General features: G+C 43.4%; 1 protein-coding gene across 1 annotated transcript in view; it reads left to right on the top strand.

Moving 5' to 3' along the window:
• HADHA (hydroxyacyl-CoA dehydrogenase trifunctional multienzyme complex subunit alpha) overlaps positions 1-27,493 on the top strand; it is a 1,198,456-nt gene that overhangs the window by 193,430 nt on the left and 977,533 nt on the right. The window contains exon 4 of the mRNA XM_044061612.1: positions 12,923-13,056. Within this exon, the coding sequence (XP_043917547.1) occupies positions 12,923-13,056 (134 nt within the window). The remainder of the gene's footprint in view (positions 1-12,922; positions 13,057-27,493) is intronic.

Raw genomic sequence — 27,493 nt, forward strand, 5'->3', positions numbered from 1 at the left:
AAGGTTTCTACTCAAGACTACTCCTGGTACCGAAAAAGGATGGACCAAGGAGGGCCAGTCCTGGACTTGTCTTTTCTAAACCTCTTCCTAAATGTCCCTTTCTTCAGAATGGTATCCCTTTAGACCCTACGTCCACTACAGCCACCCCAAGCATTCATGGCCACTGTAGACCTAAAGGAGGCCTACCTCCATATTACGTTTTGCTTTGCCCTGTTCTCACCTTCAATTTACTGCCTTGCCCTTTGGTTTGCCCACTGCACCCAGGGTCTTCACCAAATGCCTAGCTCCTACCACAGCCCACTGCAGGACCAAGGGCATTCAGATCTATCCCTACCTAGATGACATACTCATTCTGGCAGAGAAAGAAAGCATCCTAAAAAAACAACTGCAGTTTTCCATGTCTCTACTACAAGGGTTGGGATTCACCCTCAGCCTCCCCAAATCTTCCTTTGCACCAGAGCAGGACAAAACCTTCCTGAGATGCAGGATACGAACAGACCTGATGAGGGCATTCCTCCTTCCAGGCAAGGTGCTTTCTGTAACAGAACACGTCCAGGATCTTATCTGGACCCACCGTCAGCAAGACAATTCATGCGACCTTCTGGGTCTTGGAGCAGCCACTATTCCCATGCTTCATCTAGCCAGGGCACACATGAGGAAGCTGCAATGGTATCTAAAGAATGTATGATCCTAGCACAGCCACCCTCTAGACTTACAGATCCCCTTCATACCTTGCCTCAAGTCAGAACTACAGTGGTGGATTCAACAGGTTCAAATGAACCCAAGCCTTCCTCTACTGCAACCTACACCAATTCAACATATGTATACAGATGCCTCAGATCTGGGCTGGGGGGCTAACATCAAGGGCCTCAAGGTGCAAGAACGCTGGCAGGCACACTTCCTGAAAAAAACACATCTAGCCCTAAAAGCCTTCCTACCCCCTTATATAGTCAGGTCCCCTTCAAATCTTCACAGACAACACCATGGTCATGTGGTACATCAGCAAACAGTGGGGGACCAAGGCTTACCAGGTCTATATTATAAAACCGAAAGGACTTTACCGTGAACGCTCACATTAGCGAAAATGCCAGTAATTGAAGTTGCTATTGTGGGGGCTGCCTCCCCCTGCTAAATGTATGTTCTAACTCGGACGTTGCACTACAGTGAGGAAAAGGCAAATATCCCACTCTTCACTGTAACAAGACCCCACAATCACAGTTTCGAATCCCGGCATTTATACTCATGTGAGCGTTCGCGCTGAAGTGTTTTTGTGCATCTAATATAGAACTCAGTCTTACCTCCTCTGCAGGCTAGCAATGCAGGTTTGGACCTAGCCTCATAAAATAACTCATCTCTGCAGGCAGTCTACATACCATCCCTGGAAAACCACCAAGCGGATGCTCGCAGCAGATCATAGTCTCTGCATCATGAGGGGATGTTGCACAAGAGAAAGTGTTTCCTAGACATTGTCCACCAGTGGAGTACACCTCAGACTCGCTTCCTCCCAGAACAGGCAACTGAGAAAATTCTGTAAAAAGGACCATGTCCCTCTAGTCTGGAAGAGTGGATGCCTTCATCTCATGGAAGGGATGATTTCTGTATGCCTTTCCTCTCATTCAAAAAGTCCTCCAGGACAATCCAAAAAACTTGCTGGTGTCTCCCTATTGACCAAGGCAGCATTTGTTCCCCCTTCTACTATCCCTCGCCAAGGGCAATCACCACAAGTTACCCCACAAGGTGGACCTACTCACACAGCAGAAGGGAACTCTCATCCACCCTTATCTAGAGATGCTGTGTCCAACACTCTGGGTGATAAACTTTTAATACCCTTCAGACACCACTACTCTGAGGATGTGCTTTCTGTCATGAGTGAGGCCAGGAAACCTAACACAAGGAGATCCTACATTCTAAATTGGGAAAGACCCTCCAAATGGTGTCTCCAAAGGCTTTAGGGATCCATTTCTAGCAGATGCATCTCTTGTCCTTGTATGTGAGCTTATCAAGACAGACCTTTCATACTAGTCAGTGAAGGTGCACCTTTCTGCTATCTCTGCCTGCTTACCTTTAGACCCTCTTTTACTCTCCAGGTTAGATGTTAAATTGTTCCTGAAGGGAGTCCTGCATATCAGACCACTGAGGAAGCCTGTTCCACTGCCTTGGGACCTACACTTTATCCTGTAAAACTCACACGGCCCTATTTGAGCCAGCTAGTTCTGCATCACTACAAATGTGCACATGGGAAAACAATCCTGCTGGTAGCTTTCATTTCAGTCAGAAGGGTGTCAGAGTTGCAGGCTCTCGATAGGTAACCCTATGCACCAACCCTTCCTTCATGCCCAAAGTGGTCAACGAACTATCATTAAATCAGTCCTTTCACCTGCCCAACATTTTTCCCCCTCTCCTACCAGTGACAGCGAGAAAATTCCCCATTCCCTGGATGTTCACAGGCAATAAAGGTTTTACTTGGGGAAAACTAAGACCATTAGAAAATCTAATCAGCTCTTTGTATTGTTTCACCCCAGGCCCTGAGCAAGGCAGTCTCCAAACAAACTATCTCCTGTTGGATCAGGAAAACGATTTGCTTCTGCTACTCCTACCATGGCAAGGATTTACTTCAGGGGGTAAGGGTGCATGCTAGGGCTATAGCGTCCTCCAAGGCCTTCTTCAGGGCCCTAGACACAGCCTCCATTCTGGAGGCAGCCGCCTGGTCCACTATACACACATTTACCAGACACTACAAGTTGGATCATATCTCCAGTGCCAGAGCAGGTTTTGCTAGGGCAATCCTGCAATGATTTCTGATATCTGCTACCTCTAATCCACCCTTCACCCTTCCTAAGATGTGGTACTCTCCCACAGTAAGAATAGTGCAACATGGGAATAGAAGGACAAAGAATAGTTGTATAAAATCTTATCCTAACCATAGATGTCCTTCTCTTCCATGTTGCAGTATTCCTTCCATTCCACCATCCCCCTGCATTCCTTTCACCTGTCTATGGGGCACCCTAGGGCACCTCCTATAGTCACACTGGGCAGTCTATGGCATTTCACCAGTCTGGAGAACATTATTTGGCTCTGTCTAGTCCACTGTCTGGGCAGTTAGTTCTGAGGTCTTTGCATGCAGACGTCACATTTTAAGGCCCCTGGTTTATGGCCCTGCGTGTGATGTCCCATGCACCAACAGCAACCAAGCTTAAGCTTTTGTATAGGAGCTGATGTTCTAGTCACATGAGGCGCAGAATCTCATAGTAAGAATACTGCAACATGGAAGAGAAGGACATCTATGGTTATGGTAAGATTTTACACAACTCTTCCTTATTACAGCTCTGGGTTTAACACATTTTTAATTTGTTTAACGGAGCATGTACTTACTAAAAATGCTTTTTACTTTTAAGGATGAATTCTATCTACAATTGAAGGGGACTGCTATGGGGCATCATTTGCACTGATTTATGCAGCTCTATTTATGGCTTTCATTGAACAGATTATGACCCTACATGTAATATTTATTTGGAATCCATGGATATCTGGCTCCACTATTTGGACGATTGGTTGTTTTGCCATTCTGACACACACTATCTCATGGAAGTTGTTGATTATCTTAATGAGAACAAATGGGGAATACATTTCACACTTAATTTTGATTCCACACTCATTACATTTGTAGATGTAGATATTCATGTAGAGGAAAATGGAACTTTAGCTAGTAAAGTTTTTAGGAAACCTCCACAGGTAAATGCACTTTTACAGGCCAACAGTTGCCATCCATGACACATTGTCAAAAACATTCCGAAAGCCAAATTTATGCAGCTTTATAGGATCTGCTTTTCAGATGAGTCATTTGCTGTGCAGGAACAGGAACTTAATAGGCTTCATGCAGAAGATATAGATAGGATATTCAACCTAGGGATGTGGTTAGGCAGATGGATAGGGCAGATTTACTTAAATATAAGAGCAATAAATATCATTCTAGACACCCAAATAGGTTTATCACCAGTTATGGCAGTAACACATCATTTTTTACGGAATTGGTACATAGACACTGGGGGATGTTGTTGTCTGATGATACCTTGAGAGAATTAATACCCTCAAGGTGCTGCTTTTCTTGTAGAAAAGGTAGGACAATAGGAAATGGGCTAAACTGCCATAAGAAGATAGACAACAGGATTGTAGGGTTGCAACAAACACTACATGGGTAGGTCTTAAAGGGCTGTTGACCTTGCAATCATTGTAGTTTTGTCAGTGTTTCAAAAACTACACAGTTTACCACTTGCAATACATCATAGGTAGATGTTAATGGTGATAGTCAGTCAGACTGGGTTATTTGGTTTTGTGTACATGTCCTGTTTTTTTATGTAGGGCAAACTTTCTGTCCATTTAAACTTGTGTATTTCTGAGCACCTTAGTGATGTTAAATGTGGTTGTCAGTCCAATGCCCTATTCAAACATAAAATTAAGCACCCCACAGCTAGGTTCTGATTTGTCATTTTAGACAGAATTATGTATAAAGTTATAGATAAGACAGGTTGGCATAATATTTGAAATAGAAAAGAGAGGAAATTGATTATTTTATTAGGACCTTTTTTTTCCTCCAGGACTTGATGAGCATTTGTAACTAACCGATGAACATTGCATGGTTGTTATTTAAGGAGGGGATATGGCCAGTTGTTAATATTGCACCGAGGAAGGCTTTCCTAGCTGAAACTGGTATGCTTATTTTACTCCCATCAGGGATATTTTCATCCAGTGATTCAAGGTATTTGTGCTGACAAATGTGTGCTGGCCTTTTGTTTTTGTTTATTGAAAGCCCTCAAAAAATACACCCCAATACGACCATAAAACCTATTAATGTAATACTAGGACACAAAACTATCTGCATCTTCAAATATTGAAGTTTTATTCTTCTGAGTAACAATTGTCCCAGAGTGACAACCACACTCAGAATTGGGTTAAACTGAAAGGAAGGTTATCCATGCCAAGACTCATGGTACAGCCTGTGTTTCTACCAAGTGCTGTCTGGTTTTGACACCTCTTTATTGCTCTCCCAGATTGTTAGAACAGTTCAGTAGTTTCAGAAAACATCACCTCCTAACCATTGAAAGAAAGAAGTATTGTCTTTTTATGGCTGTGTATCAGATGGTCTGCATGGAGACATGAGAACCAGATCCAGACTTTCTTCTTCAATCATTTATTTGCTAGCTTTATTATATTCTATATTTTTCTTCTTAAAACGTGTTAATAGATCAAGCAAAGGGCCTTAATCCAGTCATTCTGCTATGCACATATGAGAAAAAGCATATTTAGTAGTTTGTATCATGTTTTGACCAGACCTTTCTCCTTTTTTTACTCCTGCAATGCCTACAGTTCTCTTGAAACTGAACAAGGAGAAAGAAAGCAGGGAAAAACAGGGACACCTGTTACTTTATTATCCCCATTACACTTGAAAATATCTCCTCCCTCCTAAGTGTTCTTACAAACCTTAATGAAGTGAAGAAGGGCATATGCGTTAGAGTCCCCTACAAGTTTAACAAAGTCAAAGACCAATATTTGCATGTTTTCTTTTTCTGTCATGCTCCACAAATATAATGTTTGAATTCCCACATTAATTTGTAATTTTCCTTGTTTATCTGAATCTCCCACATCAATTCTCTGTGTCATTTCCAACGTGCTCTCAGATGTCCTTCTATTCCCTTGTTGCAGTATTCTGCATATGGTTTACTGTAGTCTCATATGTATGGCCAGTATCCAAAAGCTTTAAGTCCCTTCAAGGTGAGTGAGATGTCTGACGTGGCCAAGAGTACATGGGCCATGAAGTTGACATCTGCATGCACCAGCCCTCGGAACCTTGCAGTGGCCAGTCATACACCAGGTGTTTCTGCTACCACTGACGGATTTGTTTTATAAGATGAGTACGCTTTTGGGGACCTTTTCAGTTAGTCTGTAAATTAGTATTGCTTGTTCATGTCATTCAGAAAGGATGTCGGTGCAGCCACCAGATCATTCATAACGATGCCCATAAGTGCCTTTTCTGTTTCGGACGATCACACGACCACAAGGCCTGCCCTATTTGCCAGGCGTTCGTGCCTAAGACACTACGGAGTCGCTTGCATACTTTTAATCTGTACCTTGAAAACCAACGTCTGAAACAGCTTACCTTACGGATGGAGAGTTCCTTGGACATCTACGCAAAACTGCCAAAAAAGAAGACCGGGACCTTATGGCCTTCATCTACTGCTGAGCCTCTTCAGACCAATCCCAACACTGTGGCCGACATCGGCCTGGTTCCAGGATCTGGACCCGGATCTGCCACTTCGGATGTCGTGGTTACCTCTAAGGACACCACACTACCCTTGGGTGAGAGCAAGTTTACAGAGGCTATTCCGGCACCAGTTTCTGACACCGGGGGGGTGGAACCTGTGTTTTCTGAACCCTCCAAACCCCTGCAGTCTCCGGTTTCTAGGCAGACATCCACTGGACCACTTAAGGGAAAAGAGAACCTTTTTCTCCCACAACAGAAAGCCTGCCTGATTGGCAGGCTTTCAGCCAAAGCCTTTTCAGTGCCTTTATGGCATTGAGGCCTACCACTCGTCTTACTGATTCCAGTTCTCCTCCTCTCCTGAGCCGTAGGCCAGACTGAGTCGGCTACTAAAGAAGAGGAACTCCTTTCAGATTCCTCAGAGGAATCGCTGTCTTACAGCTCTCAACTGTCTTCCCCCTTGGGAAACGGATCCCCAAGCTTTCAGCTACCTTCCCCCTTGGGATACTGATCCACAAAGGAAGAGTCAGTGGACCCTGACTCCCGAGTTGAAGACTTCATCTTTGGTGAAACTTTTAGCAGGAATGAAGGAACACTTTTTAAATGGGAATTCTCAAACGACTGAGGTACAAAAGAGGTATTACAGCCTCATTCAAATGCAGACCCCCAGCCCATCTGCTGTTCCTCCTATCCTGCCTGCATTTTAAGATGCCTTTGCTTCAGCATCACTGAACCTGGGCTCCCAACCTCCTGCCCCAAGCAGACCATACAGGCTTTACAAGGTGCCTGACACTGCCAAGCATCTGTTTAAGTGCCACCTGCTGATCCTGACACTATATCTGTCTCTATGGACAAAGCTTCCAAACTCCTACCTACTACCACCATTCTTCCTGCTAACAAAGACGAGCAAGACCATGGAAAGGTTGGGCAAAAAAAATATACTTTGGCTACCTCAGCCTTCAGAGCCACAAACTACCAGACTCACTTGCCAAGTATGCCTTATCCATCTTAGAATCTGCCACCAAACACCTGGCAGATATTCCAGACTCCCCTGCCAAAGCATCATTGTCCTCTCTCCTGGCTCTCTTCCCAGTTCACTAGACACATTATCAAGTGCAGTTATGATGCTGCTGAATCCTCGATCAGGTCAGCAGCATCAGCATCTGCCCTACGCAGATACTCTTGGCTTCCCCTACGACCCCTTCTGGATGATTTCAGGGCAAAGCAAATTAATGCTATTTTGGACAATGCTGCACACTTTGGTTCTTAAGTAGCAGACCTCTTCAAATATCTGCAGCAAAAAGGCAAAGAAATGTAGGACCTTAAGCATTTACTGGTTTCACCAATCCCCAAGTTTCACAGAAACTATCCAGCAAAAACTCAGTTTATTAGAAGCACTCCCATCCTGTTCCTCGAAGGCCTTGTAAGCCCACAAGGAAAACCCTGCTCCAGCTGCAGCATCACCTCCCCCTAGCCAGAGAAGTCCCTTTCTGGACAGGGCAAGTAGCATCTGACTATCTTTCACCCTTGTCTCCTCCTCCCCCTCCTTTTGTACCACTGTCTGCTCGCCTTTCTCACTGTCTCCGTTTGGACCCATCTCCCGTCAGATAAGTGGGTCCTGTCCATACTTTAAAATGGTTAGTTTATGTCCTGGATCTCCCCACCCATTCGGTGAGGCATACCATGACCACCTACTCGGCAACTGCACCTCTTGCAACCAGTAGTGCAGACCCTGTTAGATTAGGGTACCATAGAGACTGTCCCCTCAACTGCTAAAGGAAGAGGATTCTTCTACTTAAGGCTTTTCCTGGTCCCCAGGAAGGATGGACACTGGAGACCTATTCTAGACTTCTCCTTTCTCAACCTTTTTCTAAAGGTGCCTACCTTCAAAATGCTGACCCTGCCAGGCCTTTTTCCTCTCATAATTCCAACAGGATTCCTAGCTATATTACATGTAAAGGATGCTGATCTCCACATTCTGATCAAACCCACCCACAGGGAATACTTGAGATTCTTGGTGGGTTCCTCTCACTTGCAATTATCTGCCTTACCCTTTGGACTCTCCACCACACCCAGAGTCTTCAAATGCTTGGCACCAGTTGTGGCTTACTGCAGGACAAAGGAAGTACAGATATTCCCTTAGCTGGATGACATGCTGATCCAGGCTGCCAGCCAAGAAACTCTCCAAGGTCGCATCCACTTTGTGGTGACCCTCCTTCAGTCACTGGGATTTCAGATAAACCTCCCAAAATCTTGTCAACCAGCCCAAGACATTGTATTCCTCAGATGCAGGATCCGCTCAAATCTCATGGAGGCATACCTACCCCCATGAAAACTGAATTAATTGACTGCAAGGCAGTACCTTAAACTTCTGGGCTACATGACAGCTACCATACCCATCCTTCCTTTAGCAAGTTTGCACATGAGAAAGCTGCAGTGGTACCTTCGGTCAGTCTGGAAGCAACACATCCATCTTCTGGAGAACATTGTGCCTCTACTACCTTGTATAAAAAAGGAAATACTATGGTGATTGGATCAGGTGAATTACAACCCAGACCTTCTTCTTCAGCCACTTCAACCCACTCGGGTCATGCACACACAGATGCTTCAGACCTGGGGTGGGGAAGCCACCCTCGGCCCCTTAAGGTTGCAGAGCCTGTTGCATTCTTTCTAGCCTTTTTCTATAACAGGGACCACTTCTGATATACACAGTCAACACCATTGTACTGTGGTATATCAACAAACTGGGAGAGACCAAGTCCTACCTGCTCTGCAGACTAGTACTTTTGGTTTGGGAATTGACCACCTCACAGGGAATAACTCTACAGGCGACCAACATTCCCTCTCTCCACAACATACAGGCAGATTATTTGAGCAGAACCAGCACAAATAACCACAAATGGATGATTCACAGAGATGTCTTCCTGGATCTGGTCCACAGGTGAGGTACACCTCAAATAGACCTGTTTTCCTCCACCATCAACAGGCAACTTCCTGGCTTCTGCACCAGGACACCAGAACCACAGACACTGGCAATAGATGCCTTCTCAATTTCCTGGAAGGAGAAATATCTATATGCACCCCCCCTTTCCCACAAATTCAGAAGGTCCTGCTGAAAATACAGCAGGACAACCCAAATATCTTGTTGGTGACTCCCTACTGGCCCAGACAGCATTAGTTCCCCTTATTTCATTTGTCCAATGGCAATCCCCACAAGTTACCCCCCAGAGTGGACCTTTTCACTCAACACAAGGGGTCACTAATTCATCCACAGTGGCAGCTTCTACATCTAATCCTGTGGCTGATAGGATTCTGATCCCCTTCAAGCACTTACAATGAGGATGTGCTCAGTGTCCTGCAGGAGTCCAGGAAATCAATTACAAGAAAATCTCATCTTTCAAAGTGGAAAAGATTCACTATTTGGTGTCTAAAAGACAGTTGGACCCACTTCTTAGCGAGCCCCCTCTAGTGCTGTCCTTTGTGTGAGCTACTACAGAATGGGTTTGCTTATTCATCCATCAAAGCCCATATGTTTGCTATTTCTGCATCCTTGCATCTGGATCCCCCATTAGCATCCAGACTTCCTTCCAAACTCTTCCTTAAAGGGGTACTTCACCTCCAGACCTCCCAGGAAACCCTCTCCTCCCCCTTGGGACGTTAAATACATGCTCAAGAAGCTTGCGCTCCTGCCATTTAAGCCAGCAGATAAAGCTTCCCTAAAGCATTGTACTTTGAAAACTGTTCTGTTAGTGGCCCTAACCTCAGCCAGAAGAGTGTCTGAACTCCAAGCCCTTATGGCGCTCTCTCTCTCCCTTCCTTATTTTCCACAAGGACAGGGTTACCCTCTGGACAAACCCGTCCTTCCTGCCCAAGGTAGTCTATGACCTATCTCTCAATCAGGCCATACACTTACCTGTCTTTTTTTCCCAAACCCACAAGGAGACCATGACAGAGTGCTGCATTCCCTGAATGTGCACAGGCTAATTAGAGTTTACCTGCATAACACCAAGTCTATCAGGCAGGCTGACCACCTTTTATATCCTTCCACCCCAGAGCCCTCAGGAAGGCACTGTCCAAGCAGACTATTTCTACTTGGATCTCCAAGGCCATCACCTTTTGCTACCAATTCCATGATAAGTCTGTGCAGGGTGCAGTTAAAGCTCATTCCACAAGAGACATGGCCTCTTCAGGTGCTTTCTTCAAGGGCCTGGATACCTCTACTATCCTGGAAGCTGCTACTTAGTCTTCAGTCCACACCTTCCCCAAACACTACAAACTTGACCACATCTCTAGATCCAGAGCAGGGTTCACCAGGGTTATCCTTCAAGGATTCCTGGAGTCTGCCTCTAGACCCACCACCCCAATCTCAGTAAGCTTTGGCACTCGCCCATATGCAGAATACTGCAACATAGGATAGAAGGGCGTAAAAAAGTTGTGTAAAATCTTACCAAAACCATAGATGTCCTTCTCTTTCATTTTGCAGTATTCCTTCCCCTCCTATCAGCTAATGACTTCCCTATCTGGATGGCAATGATATGGCATTGCCCTTACTAGGATTGGCTCTGACTGGGGCTTTCAGTTCGGAGGACTGGTGCATGGCGACATCACCTTTATGGCCCACGTGCTCTCCGCCACGTCGGATATCTCACGCACCTTGGAAGGACTTGAAAGCTTTTGAAATACTGGCCATACGTACGTGAGACTAGAGGAGTAATCCCATATGCAGAATACTGCAACGTGGAAGAAAAGGACATCTATGGTTAGGGTAAGATTTTGCACAACTTTTCTTTCTTTTACTCAACTGTTGTGCTTTCTTCTGTCTCTCGAGCATTTTTTGTTGAAACACTGGAAGACGTTTTACTGATAGTCTGTGGTCTTTCTGCTGCTTGTTCTGATAATAATTATCTCCCGTTTCACAACTCACATGTTTGTCCAACAAAAAGTATTTCCTCCTCAGCATGTTTTACATCAAAAAATGGTTTTCCTTCCAGGAAAGAATATTCTAAAGATAGCCGGGTACAGCAGTTTGAATCTCACACCTGCTTCTTGACATTCCCTGATTTAGTGGAGTAAATTTACTCCTCTTCTGCCTGGTGTACGGTGAGTAATCACTTCCCACAAACGCTCTGTCTCCCACTTTTAGTACTTTATCCATCTGCCACAGTTTGTGCAGCGGTAGTGTTGTTACCTCACAGCAAGAGGCTCTCCTGTTCAATTCTCTGCTGGAGTACGGGGAGTGCCTTCTGTGTGGAGTCTGCATGTCCTCCCCGCGGTTGGGTGGGAGTTCGAAAGATATGCGTAAATTGGGTGTGCCTTTGAAGGTTGAACGTCGAGCTGGTACCTCGGCGTTCGTGAAAATCTACTGCCAATCATTAGCGGACTGGAGTTCCGCTGTGGCGACCCCTAACTGGGAAAAGCTGAAAGACAACAACATAATCATCCATCTGCCACAGTTTTCTCAGAATCAGCTCCTTCTGCTGGTAAGATTGCATCTTTACTATTAAAGGTCTAAGGTGCTTTCTCTTATTCAGGTTTGGAGCATACACACAATGTGCCCTTTCAATTAACAACTCCTGCTGTGGAATACCAGTCCAGTTGCTTATTTTTGCTTTCATAAAATGTAACAGTCTATTCCTTCCAGCTTCTCTGCTTCAGCCGAAATCTCAGGTTTTCCCTACTTGCTTTATCCTCTAATTCTTCTATTTTTTTGAAACGTTTTTTCTTGAGACGTCGTATTCAGCTAGACTTTTCTTCATTTCGACCTGATCTTTACAGTTTTATCACCTCATCTGAATATCATTTTAAAGCTTCTTCCATTTTTCCAGACTCGTTGTTTTCGTTGATATATTCAGTCCGTGTTTGTTTGAGTTTTATTTTAATCAGCTCTCAGTACATTTGACTTACTTTTTTATTACTCTAGGTTACTGGAAGTTATGTCTTGTACTAAAGCTGGAGCTTGCATTGCTTTTTGCTGAACAGCTGCAGAATTCTTCCCAGTCGGTGTTTTTTTACCCCTCACCTTTTGTGATAGAAATTCACAGAACCCAAAAGAAAATCATTTTGCTGGCATCTAGGCAGTGCACTTGCTAGCCAGTTACTGTCATTTACCAAAAAGTGTGAGTTTATTGGCTATCTCTTCTTGAGTTTGTTTTCACAGTTGGAGAGCTGAAATTAAGCTGTGACTCCATGTGCAGTCATCTTGTCAGTCCCACAAAGACTATTCTTGATTAGAGGAATGAATGGTGAACCAATATTAAATTTGAATATATAGCATCAATGTCAGTCAAAAACATCTTGAATGAAACCTAACTCTACTAGAACTGTACTACAGATGTCACAAAGGAGCCAAAGAAGGCAAGACACCAGTAGCCAAACTAGTGAAATAAAAAGATCTACTTTTTAAGGTGAGTATCTCTTTTAGCTGTACTTTAGCCAAGTTTTAGCTGTACTTTAGCCATGTGAAACATGTAAATGTCATATCCTAGTAACAGATAATTTTGGTTTCCTAAATGACATTGGAAATTGCCAGTACTTTGTGTTGTCATGAGATTCTTTTTGAGGAATTGCTGCACTCAGGCCACCTAATAATCACATATTCTCTTGAAACATTGTAATGTTTTAATCCAATTTAATTTACTGTATTAAAAATGTCTCATCTGGTTCTAGGTGAATACCTTGTCAGTGACACTGCAGTCAGAGTTTCAGCAGGTTATGAATGAAATTTGGTCTAATGATGCCATCAAGAGTGCTGTTCTTATCTCCTCCAAGCCAGGCTGCTTTATTGCTGGAGCTGATATCAAGTGAGTTAAAACCAAAGATAAAATCTCACTGAGGAGTAGTAGAACCTGACAAGCTTTTACTTGTTTCATGTTCTGCATTTGTGCCATCTTAATTTGCAGTTGCAAGTAATTTGCTGCTTTTGTTTAATGTTGTAGGAGTTTATATAAAAAAATGAATTTGTATTTCAGAAAACAAGAGACTTTCTGGTTTGTACAAGTTGTTTACCTCCAGCACCGGACTGGAATGGTTCTCTGACAGACTGTGGTTTCCCTGTGGTATAAGCTAAAATCATGCTGTTTTTCTTGTGTGAACAGTCTCCCCACAAACATTTTTTTCATTTATAGAACTAATTCATTGCACTGTACAGTAGTGACAGTAATAAATCTGTGTGCCTCCATCTTCCTCTGTAGTTGATCTGCTGTTGTCTGTCTTCCACTCTGCATGTAATTTGTTCGGAATTTGAACTGTTTTGTATGTAATGTGCACTTCTGTGACAGATTTCTAATTTCTCCCTTATTTTAGTTAAGGTGGGTATACCATCATCACTACTTCATGGCCATATTCTCACACATTTTTTTTCCATAATCAGCTACCCAATCATTAAATACAAGACCTAATGCCACAACTGACTCAGACTTAACAGAAGTTTCATCTGACTGTGTACAGGCTGAAAGTTCTGCCTTTGTTGTCACTTTCATTTTGCATTTTCTGTGTTCTGTTGTCATTGCAGGTCTTCAAACTTCAGTTACTGACACTTCCACCTTGACTAGATAGAAGTTGTACATCAGGATCTTTGCTGTGAGGCCACCCAGAAGCAAGTTGAAAATGCATAAGGGCTTGTCTCAGCCTGCATCCTCCCTGAAGTCTGCTTCTGATTGTCCCTGAGCTCTTACTTGTGATAATCCTCTCACGAGGAATCATTCTCATCTCTTGCATGTGTGTGTTTGTGCGTGTCACCTTCCATCCTCTCTCACAAGGAATCATTCTCATCTTGTGTGTGTGTGTGTGTGTTTGTGTGTGTGTTTGTGTGTGTGTTTGTGTGTGTGTTTGTGTGTGTGTTTGTGTGTGTTTGTGTGTGTGTTTGTGTGTGTGTTTGTGTGTGTGTTTGTGTGTGTGTTTGTGTGTGTGTTTGTGTGTGTGTTTGTGTGTGTGTTTGTGTGTGTTTGTGTGTGTGTTTGTGTGTGTGTTTGTGTGTGTGTGTGTGTGTGTGTGTGTGTGTGTGTTTGTGTGTGTGTTTGTGTGTGTGTTTGTGTGTGTGTTTGTGTGTGTGTTTGTGTGTGTGTTTGTGTGTGTGTGTGTGTGTGTGTGTGTGTGTGTGTGTGTTTGTGTGTGTGTGTGTGTTTCACCTTCCATCATACTTTATGCTGTATCTGGCAACCAAAGGCCTCTGGGTTTCTTTTATTGAAGTGGGCCTGTTATTATGTAAGTTGTCTTTGATTATCTATTTTGTGGGAAAAGAAATGAACGTTGGTTGTTTTTGCTGTCACTTTCTGATATATCATCCTACAGCAGAAACTTTTCCTTTGATTGGAGGAAAGAGGCATTCTGGCGTTCTCCTCAACTCCCCACTTTGGCTTTTATGTTCTGTAGCGACTTGGTTGATTTGGCCCACTCTCAAGAGGGTGGCCTGATATTTGTCCCTCCACTCAGATTGGCGTTTGAGTTGCAACTCAGGATATTAACCCTTCAGGATATACGAGATGTGGTTAAAGAGCAGGAATCCTCTGCTTTCTGCCTCGTAAGGATTCTGTATACAGGCCAGGCAGCCTGGGGCTCTGTTTTCATTATGTGGGTTGTCTGTCTCACTTTGTTCACTGCTGGTGGGGCTGGCAGTAGCTAGATTCAGTCATTTGCTCTGGCAAGTTAGTTGCATCCATTAGGAGATTTTCTTCCTTATGATTGGCCATGCTACAAGCATGCAGGCCATCCATACCATTTTTTTTTTTTTAAGTCCATCTTCCTGCTCTTCCTCTTCTGCTGTGTCCCCACTAAGCTTCTGGGTAGAGATGAGTGAATCTGAATTGCACACCAATTATCCATCCCTTTTTTTTTTTGTTTTTTTTTGTTTTTTTTGTTTTTTGAGGCCTAATCATAAGACAATCTCCAAATCTCCAGACTCCTGCAATGAATTGATATTCTTTGAGAATGCAAATTCAAAACTAAGACTTTTTCATATGGGTGTGGAAGGAGGAGTCAGAATCTCTGGTATTGTGAATTACTGAGCACAGATTCCCCCAAATCTACTGCCATCCCCTATGATAGAATTCTTGGAGGATGTCTCTTGCTGCCCCGGTTTCCCCAGGTTTTCAACCCTTTGCCCCCAAGCAACCTGAAAAATTCTTACAGGGTATCTGACGCACATTCATTTATAAAAAACCCTATGGCAGATCTTGCTACTATTTCTGTGGATGGGAATATTTATCCTCCTGCCTTTTTTGCTAATAATCTATTCCAAATAACAAGACTTGCATTTGATAGATAAGGAAACAGGTTTATACATCTTCTACTATGACATGTTAGAGCAATCGGTTGCCAGACTCTCATGTTCACATACCTGATGTCCTTCAAGAATACAACTGCAGTCCTGACATATGGGTTGTCCTGCCTCGGGCAGCCCTTCGGTCGGCCAGATTCCAAAGTCTGGGTCCGGCGTCGGCCGATGTCGCCTCCTCCCTGACGTCAGAGCGGCTGGAGTATAAAGGCATCAGCCGACACCATCTTCTGTCTTTCTTGCCGCGCGGTGCCCGAAGCAGAAGCAGTTCGCAAGTGCCGGTCGGTCAGCTCCTGTGTTTTCAGTTACCGAAGTCATCTAAAAGCTAGGTACCCCGTTGGGGAACATTTTTTCTTGCCTCAGCCGATGTTAGAACAAATTGAGAAAGTTGTTAATTGTTTGTCCTGTGGTAAACAAATACCTCATAAGGACTTCCATTCTTACTGCCTCCCTTGCCTGGGCCCAGACCACGACGTCTCGGCCTGTGCTGCCTGTGCTTGCTTTAATAAGCGCACTCTCAGGTGCCGGGCAGAGTTTGCCGAAGACTTTTTTGGCGAATCCTACGCTTACAACATGCCGTCGGAACAACAGACAGCACAAACGACCAAAAAACAAAAGGACCGGGACCGACATCATCGGCCCGCGTCTTCCACCAATATAACACCTAAGCCCTCTGAGAGTGCTTCGGTCCCTTCGGAAACGGTAATTCAACCGCTCCAGGCCGACGACACCGCGTTAACTCATCCCTCGGTCTTGGAGACTACACCAGTGCCGGTTGTTGACTTTCCTCTGGAAACCGAAGTTCTGGATCTACCCGACACTATTCCCGTGGACAAAGTTACCCCTGCACGTGGGGCAGCTAGGCCTCCTGTATCCATGTCAATCAAGGCCTTTGCACGTGCTAAGGCCGCCAGCCAGGCCAAGGGCCATCCTAAACCTACTTCTCAGGCCCCTTCTGACAGACATCATGTCTCTGGCTGCAGATTTAATTTCGCTTATCAGGGGGTCTCCACCTCACCCAGACAGAGGTTCTCAGCTGCCTGCAGAAAAAAGGCCTAGAACTGAGCAGGCAGACAACCTCTTTTCAGATGAAGCCTCTGGGGATTCAGAGCATTCAGATACCCAAGAAGAATCCTTCCAGGCCTATGAGGACTCTGATGCTGAAATCTATTCCCTCTGCCTCTCCTCCAGAGGATTTTTCTTTCGGTGAAGTCCTCCACTCCATGAGGGAACATTTTAAGTGGCAGGGTCAGGAATTTTCTGATTCTAGGAAAAGGCTATGTACCTTCCTTAAGTTACTCCAGCACAGACCTTTAGCTATCCCTCCAGTTTTGGATGTCCTGGATGATGTTTTCTCCAACTCCAGTGCTTCCCCTGATTCTCTCCCTCCTGCTCCTGTCAAGCCAGACATATATTACAGGGTCCCTGACACTCTCAAGCATCTCTTTAAAGCCCACTCTGTGGATCTAGAATCTATTTCACAGGGCCCCAAAGGAGTGGCTACCTCCTCAGCCAAGAATCCACTGCCAGCTGACAGGGAAGCAAGGTCCCTGGAGAGATGGGGTAAAAAAGTTTATACCTCTTCCACCCTTGCCATGAGGTCACTTAACTGCCTTTTTCATGTGTTTCAGTACCAGGATTATTTACTGGATGATTTGCAGAAAAAGATAGCCTCTCCTGAGCCTATAGATAGAAAGGCATTGCAGGATTTGGTTCATAATACCCAGCAGGTTAGTAATCATTTTCTACAGTGTGGTTATGATGCATTGGAGGCTTCATGTAGGGCAGCTATGACAGGGGCGGTTATCCATAGACATGCTTGGTTGAAAGAACAGCCACTGCCAGATCATGTTAAAGTAAAGCTCCTGGACGCACCTCTGGATAAACAGAAGCTTTTTGGTACTAATGCTCAGGATGTGTTGAAATCTATTGAGGAGAAGGCAAAGTCAGTACAGACAGTAAAGGATTTCCTCCAGGTTCAGCCACCAAGGTTCAGCAGGAATTGGCCTTCAAAGAATTGGTCCTTTCCAGACTCTGACAAGTTTCAAAGGGGAAAGAACAGGCGTGCACGAGGTAGAGGGCAATACCGAGGCTCCTACAGGGGACGCCAATGGCAACCACAAAATCAGAGAAGTGGCACAGGTAGTTCACCTGCACCACAGGGACAATCACAATGACTTACCTTTCACTCCGCCTACCAAGGCTCAAAGAGAAGCACCTCTAGGCGGAAAATTATCTCTGTTCTCAAAAAACTGGCACATTATAACAAAGGACAATTGGATTCTGGACATAATAGATAGCAGTTACAGGTTCCACTTCCATACCTTACCAACAGGACAAGGCATGCCAAACCTGCCACAAAATCAAAGGGCAGAGGCACTCATAGAAGTCTCAAAGCTGTTACAAATAAAAGCAATAGAGAAGGTTCCTCCTCGGGAACAAGGCCAGGGATTTTTCAAGACTGTTCCTTGTTCCAAGAAAAGAAAAACAATGGAGGCCTATATTGGACTTGTCCATTCTAAATACTTTTCTCATGGTGCCAAAATTCAAGATGCTGATGTTACAGCAACTTCTTCCCATGCTGGGCAAGGGGTCTTGGCTGGTTACTCTGGACCTCAAGGAGGCATACCTGCATGTCCCTATCAGACACAGTTGCAGAAGATACCTCAGATTTCTTGCAGGAACAGAGCACTATCAATTCTCAGCATTGCCGTTTGACTTCTCTACTGCGCCCAGAGTCTTCACGAAATGCCTGGCATCAGTAGTGGCACATTGCAGATTCCAGGGGATTCAAATATACCCTTACCTGGACGACTGCCTAATACAAGCAGACCGCAAACAGACCTTGATAAAACACTTGGATTACGTCATTCAATTGCTGCAGGCTTTGGGATACACAGTCAACATTCAAAAATCAAGACTACTGCCATCCCAAGAGATTATTTTTCTAGGAGCAAAACTGGACACACAGCTACAAATGGCTTTCCTCACAGAGGAGAAACAAGAGCATTTAACAGCTTACTTCAAAGGCCTAGCAAAATTAACCCACCTGACCGCAAGGAAGACCCTGCGGGCCCTGGGGTTCATGGCATCTTGCATTCTTCTAATCCCTCTGGCAAGACTACACATGAGAAAGCTGCAATGGTACCTAAAAAGCTTGTGGTCGCAACACAGCCACAACCTAGAAGACATAATACCACTCATACCATGCCTGCAAAGGGAATTTTTGTGGTGGGCTCAAGCAAGTCACTTAAACGAAGGCATGCTTTTCAACAAACCTCCAACAAGTCAAACTATTACAGCAGACTCCTCAGACCATGGATGTTGGGCGCACATGGATGGCAGATGCATTCAAGGGCAATGGACTCCCATGGAAATGCATCAGCACATAAATCAAAAAGAGATGTTGGCAGTGATACATGCAATAGAAGCCTTTGGAAAATCTCTTCAGCAAGGTCATCTGCTAATAAGGACAGACAACACCACTGTCATGTGGTACATAAACAAACAAGGGAGCACTCATTCCCACCCCCTCTGCAGACTAACAATGATTCTTTGGGAAAAGTCCCTGAAACTGAACATCTACTTGCAATCCCAGTTTGTTCCGGGCAAGGACAATGTTCTGGCAGACAGGTTGAGCAGAAATTTCTTGGATCCACACGAATGGATGCTACACCCACGCATTTTCTCACAAATAGCATCTGCATGGGGAAGACCAGACATAGACCTCTTTGCATCTCATCTCAATCATCACCTGGAAAGGTTCTGCACAAGGATACACCATCCTCTAGCATGGAGAACGGATCTTTCCTTCAGCTGGAATGCTCTAACAATTTATGCATTCCCTCCTCTACCTTTGCTTGCCAAGGTGTTACTGAAGATCAAGGCAGAACAACCAAGAGGAATCTTGATAGCTCCAGACTGGCCAAGGCAACACTGGTATCCACTACTACTGAGCATAACTCACACCAAACCGTGGCCCTTGCCTCAATGGCCTCTGCTCCTGACTCAACACAGTTACAAGACTGTTCATCAGAACCTGCAAACCTTAAAGCTGACAGCTTGGAGAGTTCCATGACTCAGACCCATGACTCCCTCTCCGAAAAAGTTCAGGAAATTTTGCTGGAGGCACGCAGACCTTCCACCAGAAAAACCTATTCGGCCAAATGGAAGAGATTCACCATCTGGAATGTCAACAAGGGCCAGGATGCATCACTGATGAACATACCTCAGATATTAGAATACTTGGCAGAAATGTTTCACAGTGGCCTCTCATACTCTTCCATCAAAATCCACGCTTCAGCTATCTCAGCACATTACAACTGTGATCCACCTGTGTTTTCACATCCCTTGCTAAGGCAGCTTCTAAGAGGCATAAAGAATATCAAACCTCCAAGGAAGCTACCAATTCCTGCATGGGACCTCAGTTACGTCTTGGAAAAATTAACTCTTCCTCCTTTCGAACCAGCAGCATCTTCAGAAATGCAATTTCTCTCTTGGAAAACGGTTTTCCTATTGGCAGTCACCTCAGCAAGAAGAGTCTCTGAGATACAGGCCCTCATGGTAGTTCCTTCTTTTCTCATCTTTCATCAGGACAGAGTTTCCCTTGGGACCAATCCTTCATTCATGCCTAAGGTGATATCCAGAGTGTCTCTAAACCAAGCAATTCACCTGCCTACTTTCTTTTCTAACCCTCAAAATAAAGGGGAAAAGCTGCTGCATACTTTAGACATTCACAGACAACTACGCTACTACTTGGACAGAACAAAGTCCACCAGGAAGTCTGACCAACTGTTTGTAGCCTATGCTGCTGGAGTGCAAGGAAAAGCAGTCACCAAACAAACTATCTCAAAATGGATTGGACACTGCATCAGATTCTGTTATTCTTTTCATGGAAAAAGTGTGCCAGCTAATATTAGACCACACTCCACCAGAGCTATGGCCACATCCACATTTTTTCTAAGATGAGTGGCTGCAAAAGATATTCTAGAGGCTGCTACATAGAGCTCCATGCATACATTTACCAAACACTACAACCTGCCATTATACTCCAGATCCCGAGCAGGCTTTGCTTCGGCAGTCCTGCAGGGCCTTCTAGCTACACCATCTGTTGCTTAGTCCTACCACCCCCAGCTTGGCTATGGTATTCAACCCATATGTCAGGACTGCAGTTGCATTCTTGAAGGACATAGTACAGTTTTGTACCTACCATAAATGTAGATGTCTGATAGATATGCAACTGCAGTCAGGTTTTCCCTCCCTCCTACCCCTCTGTTTTTCCCCTTTTGGGTCCTTTCTCCCCTTACCTATCAGCTGGGGATATATATTATGGTGTATCTGTTTATTACTGTTGTGCACGTCTGGTTTTATCTGTTTATCCATTCACAAAATTTAGCCTTCCTTGAAGGGCACCTGGCATCTGGGGCAAGAAACACTGAAGAAGATGGCGTCGGCTGATGCCTTTATACTCCAGCCGCTCTGACGTCGGGGAGGAGGTGACATCGGCCAACGCCGGACCCAGACTTTGGAATCTGGCCGACCGAAGGGCTGCCTGAGGCAGGACAACCCATATGTCAGGACTGCAGTTGCATATCTATCGGACATCTGCATTTATGGTGGGTACAAAGCTGTACTTTCTCCATCTTTGCTAATATGTGGCAACTTTGACTAGCTTACCTAATTCAAACAATCTTCCCTCGCTGGTATGTTAAACTCTGCCTCACTAGCTGCTAAGTATTCTATTAAGTGCACTTCCAACAGAGTGGATGCTGTGCCACATGCTGCAGGTAAGTCATGTGCAGGAAAGCATCAGTGAGAGTATGAAATTCCTCTGAGGCTCCGTTACTAAATGCACCTCTTAACAAACGCTATTTGTTTGGGAGTTCTTCAGCTGAAATAAGAAACTGTAGGAAAGGAGAAAGTTGATGCAACAAGTTCAGCAGCTCTCTCCTGTCCCAAAATATTAGAGGAATTACTCTGTCGTGTTTGCTTTTTTAAAAATCTTTATCAAGTTATCACTTATGAAATCGGCAATCGTACATTTATATACTTGCAAGCAAACCATATTCACATATTTTCAGTTGCAAACGTTATGCATCACTTATCTGTCCAATTATTCAGTCAAACATTACAAAACGCATTAATTTACTGCCTTCCCTTAAACCTCATTCCTCCACCAAAATATAATTCTGTATGTTATTTCCAAACCACCAATTTTTTGTGTAATTTGCTCCTACCATTTTTCTAGAGATCCCACTTCCCAGTTGTTTTGTCTATGCATTAACTACTACTAGTACAGTTGATTTAGTCTTTGATCTCCATTTAGTTAGTAATTGCTTTTTTTTTTGCAGCCTTCAGAATTAAACTTGGCAAGGCCTTACTATGTTTAGGTAGTTTTGTTTGGATTCTGTATCATGGCTCAAAATAAATTTCTTTAGTTGCACCAATTTGCTCACACAATATTTCTGTGATAGTAGTCCGCAGAGAATTTTTAAAGTCTGCCAACTCCTTACACTCCCAAAAAAATATGTTCCCAGTTACCGCTTTCTTCCTCATTACACCTTCAACATTTTAATCCTACCTGAGGAAAATTATTTGGAGTCTGCTTTGGGTATAAAATACGTATGCAAATGCTTCCAAGCAAAGATCCTAAATCTTCTAGACTTTATTGCATGTTTGGGTGCCATACATATATCCCCCATTGTTTTTGTGAATTGCTTATTCAGTCCTCTCTTCCCGGTCCTTTCTAACCTCCTCTGATTCCTATAGTTATTATGCAGTATTTTGTATGCTCTACTGACTGGCCCCCCTTTTTTTTTTTTTTTTTTTTTTTTTTTTTAACAGCAGCCTATGTTCTGACTGCTTTACTTAAAACTCTACCAGTGCTGGACTTTTGCTTATGATCCCCCTATTTTTTTTCTCTTGGCTTATACTCTGATACCAATCCTCAATAGCGAAGGCCATCTCCCTCCTGCAGTCCAAACATTCATGGCCTCTTCCATTCTTTTACCTTTCCCTCTCTGGTTATTTGCTCTCAATACCTTAGTTCCTTAGCCAGTTTTCTTCAGTACATTCCAGCCCTCTCTTGTCTATTCTCTGTAGCTCTAATTGTAGTCATCACGATCACCAGAATCACCTTTCTACATCCTCATGTTGGCTTCGTTCTTACAATACTTTCTGCTACTTTATGAATACAATAATCTGATTATTATTCTTCTTATGGATCTGTATCCAAAATCCCAACCTCTTATTGTTTCTTGAATCCCCCCCATCCATTTCATCATCATTCCTTTTCAGTTTGAATTATATCTTTCTGCTTGTGCTACAGTGGATGTAAAAAGTTTACACACCCCTGTTAAAATGCTAGATGTTTGTGATATAAAAAGAGACCACAATAAATCCTTTCAAAAGTTTTCCCACCTATAATCTGTACAATTCAACTGAAAAACAAATCTGTTAGGGGAAAAAATGTAAAAAAAATACATACAATACGCTGGTTGGATAAGTGTGCACACCCTTAAACCAATACTTTGTTGAAGCACCTTTTGATTTAATTACAGCATTGCCTTGGTTAGGAGTAGACTGCAGTGGTGGTGCTGCGGTAGCGCTGTCGCCTCAGTTAGACATTGCCCATTCGATTCTCAGAGCGTCTTCTGTGTGGCGACATGCGTGAATGGGTGTTCCTTCATTGAAGGTTGTGCGTTAGGCCCGGCAAGCCAGCACGTAAAAATCTACTGCCAATCATTAGCGGACCGGAGTTCCGCTGTGGCGACCCCTAACCAGGATAAGCCAAAAGACACAAACAATTGTCTTGGTTAGGAGTCTAGCAGCATGGCACATCTTGACTTGACAATATTTGGCCACTCTTCCTTGCAAACGCGCTCCAAATCTCAGATTACGAGAGCATCCCTTGTGCACAGCCCTCTTCAGGTCACCCCACAGATTTTCTGTTGGATTTAAGTATGGGCTCTGACTGGGCCATTCCAAAACTTTAATTTTTTCTTCTGGTGAAGGCATTCTTTTGTTGATTTGGATGTATGCTTGGGGGGTCATTGTCGTGTTGAAAGGTGAAATTCCTCTTCATCTTCAGCTTTCTAGCAGACGCCTGAAGGTTTTGGGCCAAAAGTGACTGGTATTTGGAACTGTTCATAATTCCCTCCATTTGACTAAAGCCCAGTTCCAGCTGAAGAAAAGCAACACCAAAGCATGATACTGCCACCACCGTGCTTCACCATGGGGATGGTGTTCTTTTGGTGATGCGAAGAGCTGTTTTTGCCCTAAACTAACCTTTTTAGAATTGTAACCAAAATGTTCAACCTTGGTCTCAGGCTAGCACACATTTTCCCACATGCTTTTGGGAGACTTTATGTATTGTTTTGCAAATTTTAGCCGGGCTTGGATGCTTTTCTCTCTAGAAAAGGCTTCCATCTTGCAACCCTACTCCATAGTCCAGACATATGGAGAATATAGGAGATTGTTGCATGTAGTACGCAACCAGTACTTGCCAGAAATTCCTGCAGCTCCTTCAGTGTTGCTTGTAGGTCTCTTGGCAGACTCCCTGACCAGTTTTCGTCTTTTTTCATCCATTTTGGAGAGCTGTCCAGTTTTTTGCAACGTCACTTTTGTCCCATATTTTCTCCACTTTTTGATGACTTGTCTTCCCTGTGTTCCATGGTATATCCAATGCTGTGGAAATTTTTTGTACCCTTCTGACTGATACCTTTCAACAATGAGATCCCTTTGATGCTTTGTAAGCTGTCTACGAACTATGGCTTTTGCTGTAGCAGGCAACTGAGTAAATGTCTGGAAAATCCTACTAAGACGGCTTTTATTTATTTGGGGTTAATCAGTCTTTCTCTAATTGATGGCAGGTGTGTGTACCCAAGAAGACTGAATGTAAATCAAAAGGTGCTTCAACAAAGTATTAGTTTAAGGGTGTGCACACTTTTGCAACCAGCGTATTGTAAGTTTTTTATTTTTTATATTTTTTTCCCGAAACAGATTCGTTTTCCAATTGAGTTGTACAGGTTGTAGGTCACATTAAAGGTGGGAAAAGTTTTAAAATGACTTATTGTGGTCTCATTTTTTTGTATCACAGAAACCTGGCATTTTAACAGGGGTGTGTAAACCTTTTATATCCACTGTATGTGTAGGAGCTTTAACTGTTACTCTGAAATACCCCATTCAGGTCAGGTAATCCCAGTCCCTACCCTGTTGGGTTGGATCAACTTATACCACTTCACTCTTGCCCTCTTCAGCTCTCTATTTATTGCTATCCACAGCTTCTAACATTCTCACTGCTTGTGTCATGCTATCCAAATCCATAAGACAGAGGTTCTAATTTCTCAATTTTGTATTATCTTTTGTTTAGTCTCTTTATTTCACATGTCCTTCGCTGCCATAACAGAATCCTTTTTAATCCGTAGTCCCAAGTGCTTCATTTTATCATGCCTCCATAAATATAGGTGTTGCTTAACCAATTTGTGTCTGGGAACATACTTTATAGCTATTGCCTTCGTTTTATTTTCATTAATTTTGTATCCTGAAAAGACTGGAAACTGTCTCTGAATGTTCCACAACACTGAAATGTCCTTTCTGGTTTTATCGGGTATATAATATCTAACCAACTTTTCTAGACTACCATACCAGTTACAACCTTGAATTTCTGAGTTCACTATTTTCTTTGCCAATGGTTCTAAATACAACACAAATAACAAAAGGGAAAGAGGACACCCTTACCTGGTTCCTCTGCTGAAACGGAATTTATCAGAGAGGAACCCCTTTCTGATCCTTTGTATATCCCCTAATCAACCTTATTTTATCAGAGAATGCAAATGCTTCCATTGCCGTACTCATAAAATGTGCAGCTTAATCTGACAAATGCTTTCTCTGCATCAGCACCCACCAACAGTGGCATTTTCTTACATTTTCTTTCCTTCTGGATCATCATTATTCTGTTAATGTTGTCAAATGCCTGCTGTCGACAAACCACATTGATCCCTATCGATCAATTTTTACATTACTTTTGACACTGATGTAGCCATTATAGACATGCACACTTTTCTAATCATGGTTTAAAATTGAAAAGAGCCTATATGAAGCTGGATTTGATGGGTCTTTACAATCTTTAAAGTGTTACAGCCACCACCACTTTCTTCCAGGTTATTGTTGCTTCTCCTCCTTTTAAGTACTGTTAAACCTTCCAGATTTTTTACTTTATTGCCCTTTGTCATTTGGTCCATTTTTGGAAAGCTTTTTAAATGTTTTCAGCAAAGGTCTACTAAATAATTCAAGAAAAGAAATGACCGGGGGGGATTACAGAGGAAAGTAAAGGGATCTCAAAGATTCTTCTTTCAAAAGAAATCTCCATGACTGCCTATGTCTGTCTTGACCCCCACCTTTTTCCAAGTTGTTGGCAGTCTATCCAGTTGCCTTTATTTCTGAAAATAGAATTTCATGTTTGAATACTAAGCATAATCCAGAATTAGACTTCAGACGACATTTGTTCCGTCTCGAGCAGGATCCCCTCTTCCAGCAGATAAGCAGATCCAGCTGTTTTCTAATCCTGTCAGACTTGTTATACCACAGTATAATAGCACCAGTTGTTTCATCTCATTCAGTAATGTTTCTAGTTCCCAGAAAGGAAGGCACAGGGAGACTTGTTTTGGACATTTCAAAGCTAAATGCTTTTCTTTTAATACCAGAATACAAGACCTTCGCCTGCTGTTTCACCAAGGCTTTTCTAGTCACTGTAGACATAAAAGTGCTTACTTGCACATTTTAATTCACAAAAAGCACATATGTTATGTCAAGATTCTTTGCTTTCACTTTGTTTGCTTTTTGCCTTTCCATTTCTCCATGGTTTCCTTGGTTATAGGTTTCTGCAAACTTAAAGGCATTAATATTTTCACCTGTTTGGATGATTGCTTAATTTAATCTACCTCCATCCAGTACATCGTAGTGGCTCTTCAGTTTACTGTTCACTTTTTCAGCAACCTGGGTTTCAGACTAAACTTGAAAGTCAGATTAAAACCCCACTCTCAGGTTAGTGGTAGGCAGCCTCCTTAGCACTTCTGTCAACAGCCTACCTTCCTCCAGTCAAAGTATCCTCTTACATCCTTATAAATGTGGCCCGTCAAAACGCATCACAGCAAGATAGTCCCTCAAAATTCTGGGTTGCATGGCTTCTTCCATTCCAGTGGTCCCAGTTGCCAGAATCCACAGGAGAAAATCCAGATGGTACCTTAGATAAGTTTGGGTCCAGCATCTCCATCCAACTACAGTTCTCAGTTTGACCAAGAATGAAGTCCTATGGTGAGCTAATAAAGTGGTGTTAAATCCAAGTCTAGCAGCAAACTCTTCAGACGTTGCATAGGGGATGGTTTGTGAGGGTATCAAGTTCAGAGGTTTATGGGACAAATGCATAAGTATCCGATGATATCTCTTAAAAGGCCATCAAAGCTGCGAGTCAGCTGTGGATGCTTGGACCCCTGGTGGTGGTGGTACATCAGTGCTTTGTTCTATAGAAAAACAAGGGTGGAACAAGGTTCTACCCCCTTGGCAGATTAGCGGTGGTTGTCTAGGAATCTGGCAATTAAGAGCAAACTCTTTAGGCCACATAGTCAGAACACTGATTTGACACCTTGAGCAGATCAAGGGTGGAACTTCATGAGTTGATGTTACAATCTCTGGTTTTCCAGCAAATTGCCCACCTGTGGGGAATTACCGAAGTAAACCTGTTTGCTTCCTCTCTCAACAGACTGAAACAGTACTGTTCCAGCAGTGCAAATGCACACAGCTTTATTCCAGCCTCTATTTTACTCTTGGAGTTTTATATTACTTAAGCAGCCTCCCATCTTTCTCTTTAAGACCCCTGGAAGCTGAAACCTGTCCTGAGCTAAAAACCAAACAAAGCATTGGACTTGCATTTTTGCATCCAGGGAAGTGCATTTAAATACTGCATTTAT

The sequence above is a fragment of the Protopterus annectens genome, chromosome 2.part0 (genome assembly GCF_019279795.1).
Source record: "Protopterus annectens isolate FY-2018-M chromosome 2.part0, PAN1.0, whole genome shotgun sequence".
In the NCBI taxonomy this organism is placed as follows: Eukaryota; Metazoa; Chordata; order Ceratodontiformes; family Protopteridae; genus Protopterus; species Protopterus annectens.